At 46.4% G+C, this 12,670-nt stretch overlaps 1 protein-coding gene across 8 annotated transcripts in view; it reads right to left on the bottom strand.

The window, feature by feature from the left end:
• Positions 1 to 12,670, bottom strand: part of Trappc9 (trafficking protein particle complex subunit 9) — a 456,271-nt gene that overhangs the window by 422,034 nt on the left and 21,567 nt on the right. For 6 of the 8 annotated variants that reach the window (XM_040736321.1, XM_040736315.1, XM_040736316.1 and 3 more), the window contains 2 exons: positions 10,778 to 10,804; positions 1,677 to 1,798 (listed from right to left, as the gene is read on the bottom strand). In XM_040736321.1, coding sequence (XP_040592255.1) covers positions 1,677 to 1,798; positions 10,778 to 10,804 — 149 coding nt within the window. The remainder of the gene's footprint in view (positions 1 to 1,676; positions 1,799 to 10,777; positions 10,805 to 12,670) is intronic. The other 2 variants (XM_040736319.1, XM_040736320.1) reach the window with 1 other exon arrangement.

Raw genomic sequence — 12,670 nt, forward strand, 5'->3', positions numbered from 1 at the left:
GGAGGCGAATCACAGTGATACCAAGACAGTGGGTGTCAACTAGCAGCCACCATGACCAGTTCTCTCAGAACAACTGTCTATGACAATTCCATCACATCTCACAAGGCCTCACCTTGGGATTCCCTGGTCCAAGGTGAGAGGGCATCTGCCATCCACAAGTCACTGCCAGTTGAATATGGCAGGTATGGCTTGAAACATACCAAACAAATGCATCTCCCATAGGCAAAAAAGTCAAGAGAGACGGATGGCAGTCAGCAGCCTTGAGAGGAGGGTGGGAAAGGACTGTTGTCTGTTCTCTTCTGTACAGCTTCAGCTTTCTTTTTCAAGTTTTGCTAACAATATGAGCATTTTCAAAAAATGACAGGATTGGAGCCGGACAGGGTGGCACAGAGTAGGGGCAGGAGGAGCTCTGTGAGTTCAAGGCCAGTATGTTCTATACAGTGAGTCCCAGGACAGCCAGAGCTACACAGAGAAACACTGTCTCAAAAAAAATGAATAATAATAATAGGGTTGGACTAGAGCTCAGTGTTAGGTGAAGGGTCTGGGATCAATCCCTAGCACCTCAAAATAAGTAAATAAATAAGCCAAAAAGCAGGCTGCAGGTATTCAAAGTCTTGGCATGGGAGGGGTCAGAGCACAGAGAGCAGGCACCGCGGCGGAGGAGCAGGAAGCTCACCTCAACGGCAAGTCTGCGTGCCGCTTTATGAAATGATCACGTACACTGTGTGCTGCCGACTTTTATGTCAGCTTGACACAAGACAGAGTCATCTGAGAAAACTCCTCCATCAGATTGGGCTGCAAGGGGCTGGGGACTTAGCTCAATGGCAGAAGGCTTGCCTAGCAAGCACAAGGCCCTCGGCTCCAGAGGAGAAAAGATCGGGCTGCAGCGAGCACATAGCATGTTGTCTTAATTTGTGATTGATGGGGAAGGCCCCGCCCACCGTGGGTGGTGTCATCTCTGGGCTGGAAGCCCTGGGTTCTATAAGAAAACAGACCACACAAGCCATGTGGAGCAAGTCAGTTAGCAGCTCCCTCCATGGCCTCTGCATCAGCTCCTGCCTCCAGGTTCCTGCCCTGCCTGAGTTCCTTTCCTGACTTCCTTCAGAGATATGGACATGTAGACAAAATAAACGCTTTTCTCCTCAAGTTGTTTTTAGTCTTGGTGGGTCATCACAACAGTAACCCTAACTAGGACACATTGATTTTCAGAAGTCGAGAGAGCTGATGTAGTATTATCAGTAATGATTATCCCTGAATGGGCTATGGCAACCTCTTTCCAAACTTATATTAACTATATACTGCTTATAATCAGAAAAAAATAAACATTTCAGGCATATAGCAGAATGCACTAGAGAATAACACAGTATTTACAAAAGCAAGTAAGAGAAACAGGTTGGTGAGACAGCTCAGAGGATAAGGCACTTGTGTGACGCCTGATAATCTGAGTTTCATCACCAAGACCCAGAGGGTGGAGGGAAAGAACCATCCCTCTGTGCCATTCTCTGACATCCTCATGTGCGTCATGGCACACACACATGAATAACACCAACAAAACTGACGCATAATCTACATTGGATGTTTTTTTAAAGATACTGCAACATGACCTGATGTCAACAGGGAACATTCTGGCTGGAAAGACACAATGATACAAACACTATACAAAGCCATCAAGTCACCTTGCTGTAATAGGAAATGGCCTCTTTGTATTTGTCGATTATGTCCTCAGGGCTGAGGCAGTTCTTGGCACGTCCAATCTCAGCACTGGTGTCTGGATTTATGCCATTGGTGGTGAGAGCGCCTGCAGACGGAGAAAGAGAAAACAGTCTTTGCATCTTTCTTCTTATTCCCTCATTTCTTTAAGGAGGTGTGTGTGGGAGGTTAGCCCTAAGTGAGTGCCACTGAAGTCTGAACCGCGTTCCGTCTTCACATTATCCTCGGGCTGTAGCAGTCTCAACTCAACAGCATTGTATGCATGTTAGCTAACTCCGATGAGCTATCCTCTCTGTGAAGATTCTCCATTAAAGAACATGAAATGCTTCACATAAAAGTAGCATATGGACAATGGCCCAGGGACCGCACTGAGGCCTCAAAGGAGAGAAAATGTAGGAACCACTTCCTGAGCTGTACAGCAGCCAAGAAAATTACTTAAAAGTGCTAGTCACCTCCCACGGCAGCCGCTTTCTATTTCTGACCAACCCTTGCCACCAAACTCACACAGGGAAAGCTCTGTGGAGAACTTCCATCTTCAGAACAGAAGAAACTACAGAGATAACTCCAACTGGGAGAAAAGATGTAACTCTCTTTGATGTCAGAGAACACTCAAAAACTACCTGATTTAAACCTTGGTGACTGAGCCTCTCCTAAGTCACATGTTTATCTTATAGACAAGGGCATCTCCCAAAATCCCACTGCCCCTACTTTCAGCTCAGGGCCCAGTGTTTCTAAATGCAGAGGGCTAGGATGCACTTTGCATACAGCCACAGGCACCACAAAAGTGGATGCAGTACTCAGGTTCTCTCACCCAGGGCCAGTGTTCTCAATGGCTTGCTATCACTCTCTAATTCTGTAAAGAGCCTCGAGTATTTTTTTTGGAACAAGACAGAAGAATAAGAAGGAGCATCTTGAGTAAAACAGGGAGAAGAAGGAGCATCTTGAGTAAAACAGGGAGAAGAAGGAGCATCTTGAGTAAAACAGGGAGAAGAAGGAGCATCTTGAGTAAAACAGGGAGAAGAAGGAGCATCTTGAGTAAAACAGGGAGAAGGAGCATCTGGAGTAAAACAGGGAGAAGGAGCGTCTGGAGTAAAACGAGGAGAAGGAGCGTCTTGAGTAAAGTCCTCTTGTAATAAATAAAGAGAGAGGGTGCTTTAGGAGAACCATGAGGAGGTGGGGGGAAGAAAGGACCTCAAATCTGTCCTCTGAAAGAGCTCCATTCAAATCCATAAGGCCAGAGTCACAAGACTTGGGCACTCACAGGCCAGGCGTCCCTTAGAGCAGAGTTCAAGAACACAACCATCTTATCTGGGGTGGCACACTTGCTGTCGAGCCAGAGGAAGCCAGCACCTGCACCACTGCACCACTGTACCACTGCACCACCTGCGCCACCTGCGCCATCTGCACCATCTATGCCATCTGCACCACTGCACCGCTGCACCACCTGCACCATCTGCGCTACCTGCGCCATCTGCACCATCTGCGCCATCTGTACCACTGCACCATCTGCGCCACCTGCGCCACCTGCGTCACCTGCGCCACCTGCTCCATCCGCACCATCCGCGCCATCTGCACCACCTGCGCCACTGCACCATCTGCGCCACCTGCGCCACCTGCGCCACCTGTGCCATCTGTACCACTGCACCAACTGCGCCATCTGAGCCATCTGCGCCATCTGTGCCATCTGCACCATCTGCGCCATCTGCACCATCTGCGCCACTGCTCCATCCGCACCATCTGCACCATCTGCGCCATCTGCACCATCTGCGCCACTGCTCCATCCGCACCATCCGCACCATCTGCGCCATCTGCACCATCTGCGTCACTGCTCCATCCGCACCATCCGCACCATCCGCGCCATCTGCGCCATCTGCGCCATCTGCGCCATCTGCGCCATCTGCGCCACATGCTCTCCCTTGTAACCATAGCAGCTGTAGGAGAGGAGCACTGAGCTGGGTGCTCCCGCAGGTAGGGCAGGACCTGGAGGAGCCAGGGCTCCCCCAGTTCTCAAGATAATGGAGCCACTGACTCTGGCTGTGCCTGGGGCCTGGCACTGACCACAGTGCTCTGTCTTCAGCTCTATGTCTCTATCATTTTTGTGTCACAGGTCCTGTGCAAATTAGTATTTAATACATGACCAGGAGTCCTGAAGTGTCTTATTGGCACTAACAAATTATCATCCAATTCCTGAGTTTTGTTCTCCTGGAATAAAAAGGCTTGGGGGAAGGGGGGGAAAGGTTTTCCTTGTTCACACAGTGCCACAACTCCTCTCTAGCCTTTGTAAGGAAGGAAGACATGAGTGGCCCTGTTCCCTGAGTAGATGGCTTCATTTAGTACAAAGCTGGAGGGTACATCTCATATGAAGCAACCAAAAACTGTATCATCTATAAGGAACCAGAGCCTAGCTCTGCAAAGAGTCTTCTTAGTGGTCCAAGCTGATTTCATTTCACTTGATAAATGAATAACAAACTAAAAGTACTCACACATAGCAGACCTGATCTTTCCTGTCATTTATTGTTTTGACAGCCCACACCGAAAATGACTGTAAGCCAGTGAGACCCAGGCCTCAGGACCCAAACCTCTAACTGACAGGCAGGAACCCAGGCTGCAGGAAAAGCACAGTGTGTGAGAGATGGCATGTGACAAAGACTCTCGGGTGTCATCCAGGCAGCACTTGAATTATTCACAAGATGGCCAGGAGTCCCTACTTCAAAAGATTGCATGCAAGGCCCAATCCTGGAAACTCAGACAGATCCATCCATGTAGAAAGAAGAGAATAAATTAGAGACAAACAAAGCAACCCAGAGAGCAATCACACATTAGCACGGTCAAGTACCACAGCCACATGTGACAGGAGACCAGGTGGCCATGCCCTAAAGTCACACACAAAGCCAAGTCTACTACCAAGGTGTGGCTGGCCCTCCTGGAGACTCATAGGAAACTGGGGCACCCACAGCCTGGACCCTGAAGTGCAGAGTTGGTGGCACACAGGTAAGATACACGGAGCAGACAAATGTCACAGCAATGTGCTGTGGCGGCCTTGACACTGGATGGTGGCCGGTCTGCAGCTCACTCCTTCAGAGCTGAGCACACTAAGGTGCGGATGGGAAGACTTCTACACCTTAAGATGTTATACAGTGAAAGGTTAAGAGCAGTACAATTGTGAGGCTGGTGAGATGGTTCCCGCCGTAATGGTGCCAGCTACTGAAACTGAGAACCGCAGTTTGATTTCCCAAGACCCGCGTGGTAGAAAGAGAAAACTGACTCCCACCGACTGACCTCCACAAGCATTTTGGGGCTGCTGTGTACCCACACACATATACCGAATAATAAATAAATATAATTGTTTGAATTTGGGTTTTAAAGATGGACACATGCTTATAATTCCTGGACACAGCCTGGAGCAGGAAATCAAGAGTTCAAAACCAGCCTAGACTATAGAGGAAGTTCAAACCCAAGCCAGGCTGTAAGGCCCTGTCTCTTAAAAAAAAATAGATGATAGATAGATAGATAGATAGATAGATAGATAGATAGATAGATAGATAGAGTTAATGCTTTTATATACTACTGAAATAAATCTGTTTTGAATAGACTTTGTCCATAATTTGATGAGTTTACCAGAGTGTGTGTGTGTGTGTGTGTGTGTGTGTGTGTGTGTACACAATTGGGAATGGGAATGAGCTGAAATGGAGAAGAGAGACAGATCAGCAGCGATGAGCAAAGTGAGTGCCCCCCACTGCTGCCCCAGGGACGGTGAAGACAGAAGTCTCTGGCTTTGCTGACATCAGCCCATATTAGAGACGAAGGCTAGCATGAGGGCATGCTTTTTCCACCTCAGGAAATAAACACCGGAAAGAGCCCTGGAGACCTATCATCAAAAGAATTAAGAGTAAGTTGGCCAGGACAGAAATACCGAAAGGGTTACGGTTTTTAAGTAAGCTGAAAGATGACAAAACGCAGACTACAGAAGTCTCACTAAAGAAACAAATGGGAATGGGCCCTTCTACAATAGAAGGAACTGCAGGGTTAGGGTAGAACACAGCTTCCCCTCAGGCACATGGAAAAGTTCCCAAATGCCGGGCCACAAGAGGGTCTCAACACATGCAAATGAACTTAAAATGCAAGTAAGACTTCCTACTACTACAGCAGGAAATGTGGGAAATTCATAAATAAATGGAAATTAAACACACCCAGATATATGTTAGAAAGGGAAATCAGAAAATACTTCCGGTCAAATGAAAATAAAAAATGCAGTATGCCGAAGATGAGATGCCACAACCAAGCTCAGGTAGAGGATTCTAGGACTAACTACCTCCACATGGACATGATTTTGACAAGTCATGTTTTAAAGTATACACATAACCCCTGAAATAATTATGAAGAGGTAAATAAATGCTTAGTAAAAAAAAAAACTTACTAAGCATGCTGCTGAGCTCTCATAAACTGCAAAAAGAAGGCATATGCACATCACACTCCATGGGAAGTTTAACATACTAACCAAAGCTTTGGGAAGGCTCTAATTCAGTAACAAAGAAACAAAGGGAGACTACATTTGACAGCCAACCCCACCAATAGTATAGAGAGGAAAGGCCTAGAAATCCCCACGCTGCCACTAGTTGAGCAGGACAACATTGAACCTTTTCTTCAGAGACTGAAGTTCCACACATAAGCCAGGATAAACTTGGTCAAACTGTACTAGCCCCAGTGATGCCTTTAAAAAGAATTCTAAAGGTAAGCTACTTGAAAACCTACAAAATACCCAGACAAACAGGCAGAAAGAAATACACAAACACATGTGTGGCACATAGTTGGGGTGGCTCTCCAACTATGGTCCCACAAACATGCAAACACCTGTGTTTGTTTACTATAGAGTGCAACATACTTTAACCCAGAAAGAATATGTTGGCCAGGGGGTGGTGGTGCACACCTTTAATCCCAGCACTCGGGAGGCAGAGGCAGGTGGATCTCTGTGAATTCGAGGCCAGCCTGGTCTACAGAGTGAGTTCCAGGATAGACTCTAAAGCTACAGAGAAACCCTGTCTCAAAAAAATAAAAAATACAAAAAGAAAAGAAATAAAAAACAATATTTTAATTGAGTCAAGAAATCAAGAGGCCTCTTCTCCTGTTCAATCCAGCTAAAGAATCTTCTCTGACATACGCACAAAAGATGCTTCACAAACCAGTAAAAAGCCTCAGTGTGGAGGAGCCTCTGCCATCCTCCAAGCAGATGTCAGCAGATCACAACAGACAGCCCTGTCAAGGCTGTAGTGAGACCCCGCCTTCAGAACACCTTGTTCTCACTCCGCTGCTCCAGGACAAGACAGCACTGTGCCAATCCAGGGTTTCTCTAGCCATGTCTGACAGACGACTTGTACCGAGAGCATGGAAAGAACTGTGGCAACTCAATACTTAACAGACAGATGGCAGCAGCCCTTCCGCAGAGCAAATACACCAGGGATGAGTGCACTTTGAAAAGGTACTCATTAACCATAAGAGAAACAGCAGTGCGATGAGGGGCCACTGCATACCCACCAGGAGTCAGAAAGGTGGCACGTGCCGTGGCAGACACAGAAGACAAGCTCACGTGCATGGCTGCTGGGACTGAAGAAGTGTCTGTACACATAAGAGAATTTAAACAAGGTACACACAAAAATTCCCACAATGCTCACAGCAGCACTGTTCCTAGGAGCCAAAGAGTAGCTTCATGCAAGGGCGGTTGAGCTGACAGACTAGAGGAACAAAATGTGGCTTGTTGACAGGCCAGGGTAGCTGCTGAAGTGACACGAAGTCCTGAGCTACAAGGATGGACCTTGAAAAAACTTAAAGAAGCCAGTTCCAAAGAACCGAAGTGTATGAAATGCAGCATGGACCCCGTAGGCCAGCCTGGGTTGGGAAAGTAAGCGACTGCAGGAGAGGCTGGGGACAGAAGGAAGCTAAGACACAGAGGGTGTGGAGCTTATTGTGAGGGAGATGAAGATCCTACAATAGCCTGCTGCGCTTGGTTGTAGACTCATTTCGAAGCTATTTTTAAAAATGAAACAGCACTCTCAACTGAGTGCAAATTGCTAGTTTTTGTCACTGGAAGAAGACACTAACCTTGGCCCTAAGGTGGGAAAAGCAGGAGAGCCAGATGAAATTAGCCAAAAGACTTTGGCTTGAAGGAGGTACTTGTTGGATGAGCAAGAAAGGAGTTTGAGAAAGGAATTGTAGCGCAAGAGCCCAGAAGTCTGTCTGCCGCACGTGACCGAGGGGGCCTCTATTCTTAGTTAGCAGTGAAGCACCCACAGCCAAAGGAAGCACACAGGGTGCCTCCCTAGCTTCCTCTGGGGGAGTCCAAAACCACTTCCCATGGGCAGTCAAACGTACGTGCAAGTGGAGGACTTTCTGGTGGCTCCGTCAGAGAGGCTTTTCTGTGTGGCTAGACAATGGTGTCACCTCTGAGAAGGTCTCAGAGGCACTGGTAATAACTGTTTTGTTATATATAATTTTAAAGTTAAAACCTTCCTTTTTATTTAGACAGAAAAGAGGACATGATGGGGGATGTCCTTCTGCATATATGTTTCTCTTATTGGTTGATGAATAAAACAATGATTGGCCAGTAGCCAGGCAGGCAGTATAGGTAGGGCTACCACATGAGAATTCTTGAGAGGGGAGATGGAGAGACACCATGTAGCGAACAGGAAGATACGGAAAGATAGGATGCACCTGGCGTTCTCTGGTAAGATAAGGCCATGTAGAAATACACAGATTAAAAGTCATGGGTTAGCCGGGCGTTGGTGGCGCACGCCCTTAATCCCAGCACTCGGGAGGCAGAGGCAGGCGGATCTCTGTGAGTTCGAGACCAGCCTGGACTACCAAGTGAGTTCCAGGACAGCCTCCAAAGCCACAGAGAAACCCTGTCTCGAAAAACCAAAAAAAAAAAAAAAAAAAAAAAAAAAAAGTCATGGGTTAATAATTAAGAGAGAGAGCTAGCCAGTAAGAAGTCTGAGTCATGGGCCAAATGGTTTATAATCAATATAAGTGTCTATGTGGGACCAGGTGGGACAGAAACTCCATCTACACCCCCATCCTACCCTATGAACTGCCAGGGTCTGAACTGCACAAGAGGGACAAGTAAAACATGGCCAGGCTATGTCTGGTCTAACAGCTCCTACCAGAGACCTGAAGGTACAAGCTGTAGGGTGGGGTCTGGTGAGGTAAGGGCTGGGTGTAGGAAGAGCCTCAGTTCCCTCCTGACTATCTTATCTGGCAGTTGCATCATCTGTTGGTGGCTTTCCCAACCATTGGCTCTGACACGGCCCTGAAGGAAATGTGAAGAGTCGGTGCAGCGCGGCACACACCGTTAATCTCAGCACTGGGCAGGCAGATCTCTGTGAGTTCCAGGACAGCCTGGTCTACAGAGTGAGTGGTTCCAAAGCCACACAGAGAAACCTGGTCTCAGAAAAGAAAAGAAAAGAAAAGAAAAGAAAAGAAAAGAAAAGAAAAGAAAAGAAAAGAAAAGAAAAGAAAAGAAATTGAAATGTAAAGGGTCACTTGCGCTCATCCCCACAGCCATATTCCAGCCTGCATCTGCTCCAAGCTCTGCAAACTCAGCTGCAGAAGCTATTCCTAACATTTCCACACACTCTTCCCTACCTCAACCAAAGGTTGACTTTCAGAAGTCATTTTAATATGTCCCCATCAGCTTCTCCCACAAGTATGACTGGTACAATGAATTCAGTACTTCATCTCATCTTGGATCAACAATATCAAAGCATTCAAAATTAATTTCACTGCTTGTTTGTTTTGCTTCAGTTGCATGCATGTATGGGTGTGTGCATGCAGATGCCAGCAGAGCCAGAAGAGGGTTCCCGACTCCCCAAGCTGGATTACAGGCATTTGTGAGCCATGCATGCAACATGGGTCCTGGGAACCAAACTCAGGCCCTCCGCAAGAGCAGGAAGCATTCTCATCCACTGAGCCAGCTCTCAGTCCCCAGGACTTTTGTTTGTTTGCTTGTTTGTTTTTGAGAGATGTATTTTTGTCTTTGAGACGAGTTGTTGATACACAGTTGAAGCTGGCTCCTGCCTCAGCCCCTGAGTGCTGATGAAATCACAGGTGTATAGCACCATGCCTGGCTTGTCGGCCTAACAAGCACACAAAGTCACTGGTTCCTGGCACAGGAAGCCTTCCCCTTGTGTTCATTTTTCATTAGAAAACAAACAAAAAGCTGGGTCCTCTACACTCCCCACAAAGAACACTGAGAAACATGGCCAGCAGTGTAGAGCAGGCCTTGAATCAGACAGTACAAGTAGGCAGACATGAGGTGACTTCCAATCTAGACACCCATGAGATGAAAGCAGCCGGCTTGGTTTGTGTTCTTCGAAGGAAGGTGTCTGCTACTGCACTAGTTCCTACTTGGCCATTGTTTCTAATTAAGCCAAAAATAATTGAACTCATCACAAAATACTTAAGCACTGTAACAAAATAAGTTTCTGCTGGATTAATTACAGAAACTAAGGAGAGAAAGACCCAACAGTATAAAAAAGAAAAAAAATGCAAGATTTCTTAAGAACACATATACATCCAGGCTTGATGGCTCACATGTTAGGAGGCTGAAGCAGGAGGATTGCCACTAATTCAAGGCCAGCCTGGGATACATAGCAAGATCTGTTTGCTACCACTAACAACAATAATAATAGTCTATGAGAAAAGTAATAGGAAATTCAAATCACTGTGGAAAGGAGCATAGGTCACAGACTCAGAGCAGGGTCATTATTGCCATGAAGGGATTCAAGCAACAGCACAAGCATGCTCAGGGCACTCAAGGCACAGCTCCAATCATCCACGTCACCATGCTAGGGGGAGATTGCTTCTCTTCACCAAACACATGAAGCAGTGGGGTGCCCATCAAACAAGGACCAAACAACAATCAGGTTTGTCACAGTTCTGATTTAAAGTTACTTAAATCAGAATGTTCCAAAGATCACAATCCAGAAACCAAACCCATTCATTCACAACACCATGAAACAAGCACTTTAAAGAAAATAATAACAACCAAAAGAAACTAAGCACAGAGATCATGTACCTGGGTCAATGAGAACTTCTTGCGCCCCTGGAAGAAAGAACAGATTACGGTCTTTTATTTGGAAAACAAAGTCACTTTTAAAGACAACGAGTAGAACACATTTGATAGTTTGCATATACCCTGAGAAGAAGCCTGAGACGCTTGCAACTGCCTTAACAGCAGCTGTGAGCAACAGCATGGCAGGCTTCCATGGGGAAAACAGAGTCTGTTAATCATGACTTCAACAAACAGGAAAGAGCCCCTTACCTCTCCCCTTCCTGCTCTCCAAACTCAGGCTCATCACTCTTCCCAAATGAGTTTCAGAAACCCTCATTTCACCAATAAATCAATAACAAAAGGATTTTTTTCCCAAATATATATGAGCACTACAGACTGAGGAATCAAAGGTTTCAAAGGAAGTGTGATAATGTAATACTCCTCCCCAGATCATTCTGTCAATTAGCCCCTCTCTCTCTCTCTCTCTCCCTCTCTCTCTCTCTCTCTCTCTCTCTCTCTCTCTCTCTCTCTCTCTCTCTCTCTCACACACACACACACACACACACACACACAGAGAGGAAAAATGAATTATGAATTACAGGACACTTGTCAAAGCTAAGGATTTGTGATGTTTAGAGATAGTTTATACTGAAATTGTAGCTCAGTTGGTAGAATGTTTTCTTAGTATGTATTTAGTATGCACAAAGCCCTGAGTTCAATCCCCAGCACCACATGAATTGGGCACAGTGGTACACACCAGTAATTCCAGTGCTTGGAAGAGGAGATCATGGAGGTCAAGGTCATCCTTGGCCACAGAGTAAGTGTAAGGCCAGGATGAGTTACATGTGACCCTATCTCAAAGAAGCTGGTGGAGGCTGGAAAGATGGCTCAGCAATTAAGAGTGTTGCTCTTGCAGAGGACCCAGATTCAGGTCTAGGCACTCACACTATGCAGCTGCCTGTAACTCCAGCTCTAGGGGATCCAACGCCCTCTTCTGGCCTCTGTGAGCACTTTCACACACATGCTACACACACACACACCATGCACATGCCATAAACACATACACATACACATACACACACACACACACAGAAATAATTGTTATTTTTAAAGGATGAAGAGGAGGAAAGGGAGGAGGAGAAACTTTGCAGTAAGCTTACACATGAAGCAGTTAGCTCCACTATTCTCAAGAGACTGGGAAAGCCTTCCTCATCTGCTAAACTATCTTGTTGTCAGTGAGGCCCAAGCAGCATTCCACATGAGCTTGGCCCAAGACTCACACTCATCATTAGCTGTTGTCATTTGTAAACCATTTAATAAGATTCAAAAAGGTAGATCCCAACGGCCTGTGTTCTTACAAAACAGCTCATCTGTTCAACTGTCTGTGTAACGAACAAACTCTGTGATTATGGTGGCAGTTGCCAGCTATGCTATATAATATAGCAGGTATGCGCACGCACGCACACATGGAGACCACAGGTCAACCCTGTATGCCATGCCTCTGAAGAAATCACCAAATTTTGTGTTATTTTCTTTTTGGAGACAGGGTCTGTTAATTGCCTAGGGCATGCCAATTAGGCTAGGCAGACCCAAGAATTCACCTGTCTCTGCTTCCCCAGACTGAGAATCCAATACACCACCATACCCAGTTCTTTTCACATTGGTTCTAGAGGTAGAAGTCAGGTCCTCAGCTGGGTGGTGGTGGCACAGGCCTTTAATCCCAGCACTCAGGAAGCAGAGGCAAGCGGATCACTGAGTTTGAGGTCAGCCTGGCCTACAGAGTCCCAAGACATCCAGGGCTACACAGAGAAACCGTGTCTCAAAAAACAAAAAACAACAACAAAAAGATCAGGTCCTCATGCTTGAGTGGCAAGCACTTTGGTAACCAAGTTACCTCTACAGTCCCTTGTTTGCATT

The sequence above is a fragment of the Mesocricetus auratus genome, unplaced genomic scaffold (assembly GCF_017639785.1).
Source record: "Mesocricetus auratus isolate SY011 unplaced genomic scaffold, BCM_Maur_2.0 Super-Scaffold_100055, whole genome shotgun sequence".
Classification (NCBI taxonomy): domain Eukaryota; kingdom Metazoa; phylum Chordata; class Mammalia; order Rodentia; family Cricetidae; genus Mesocricetus; species Mesocricetus auratus.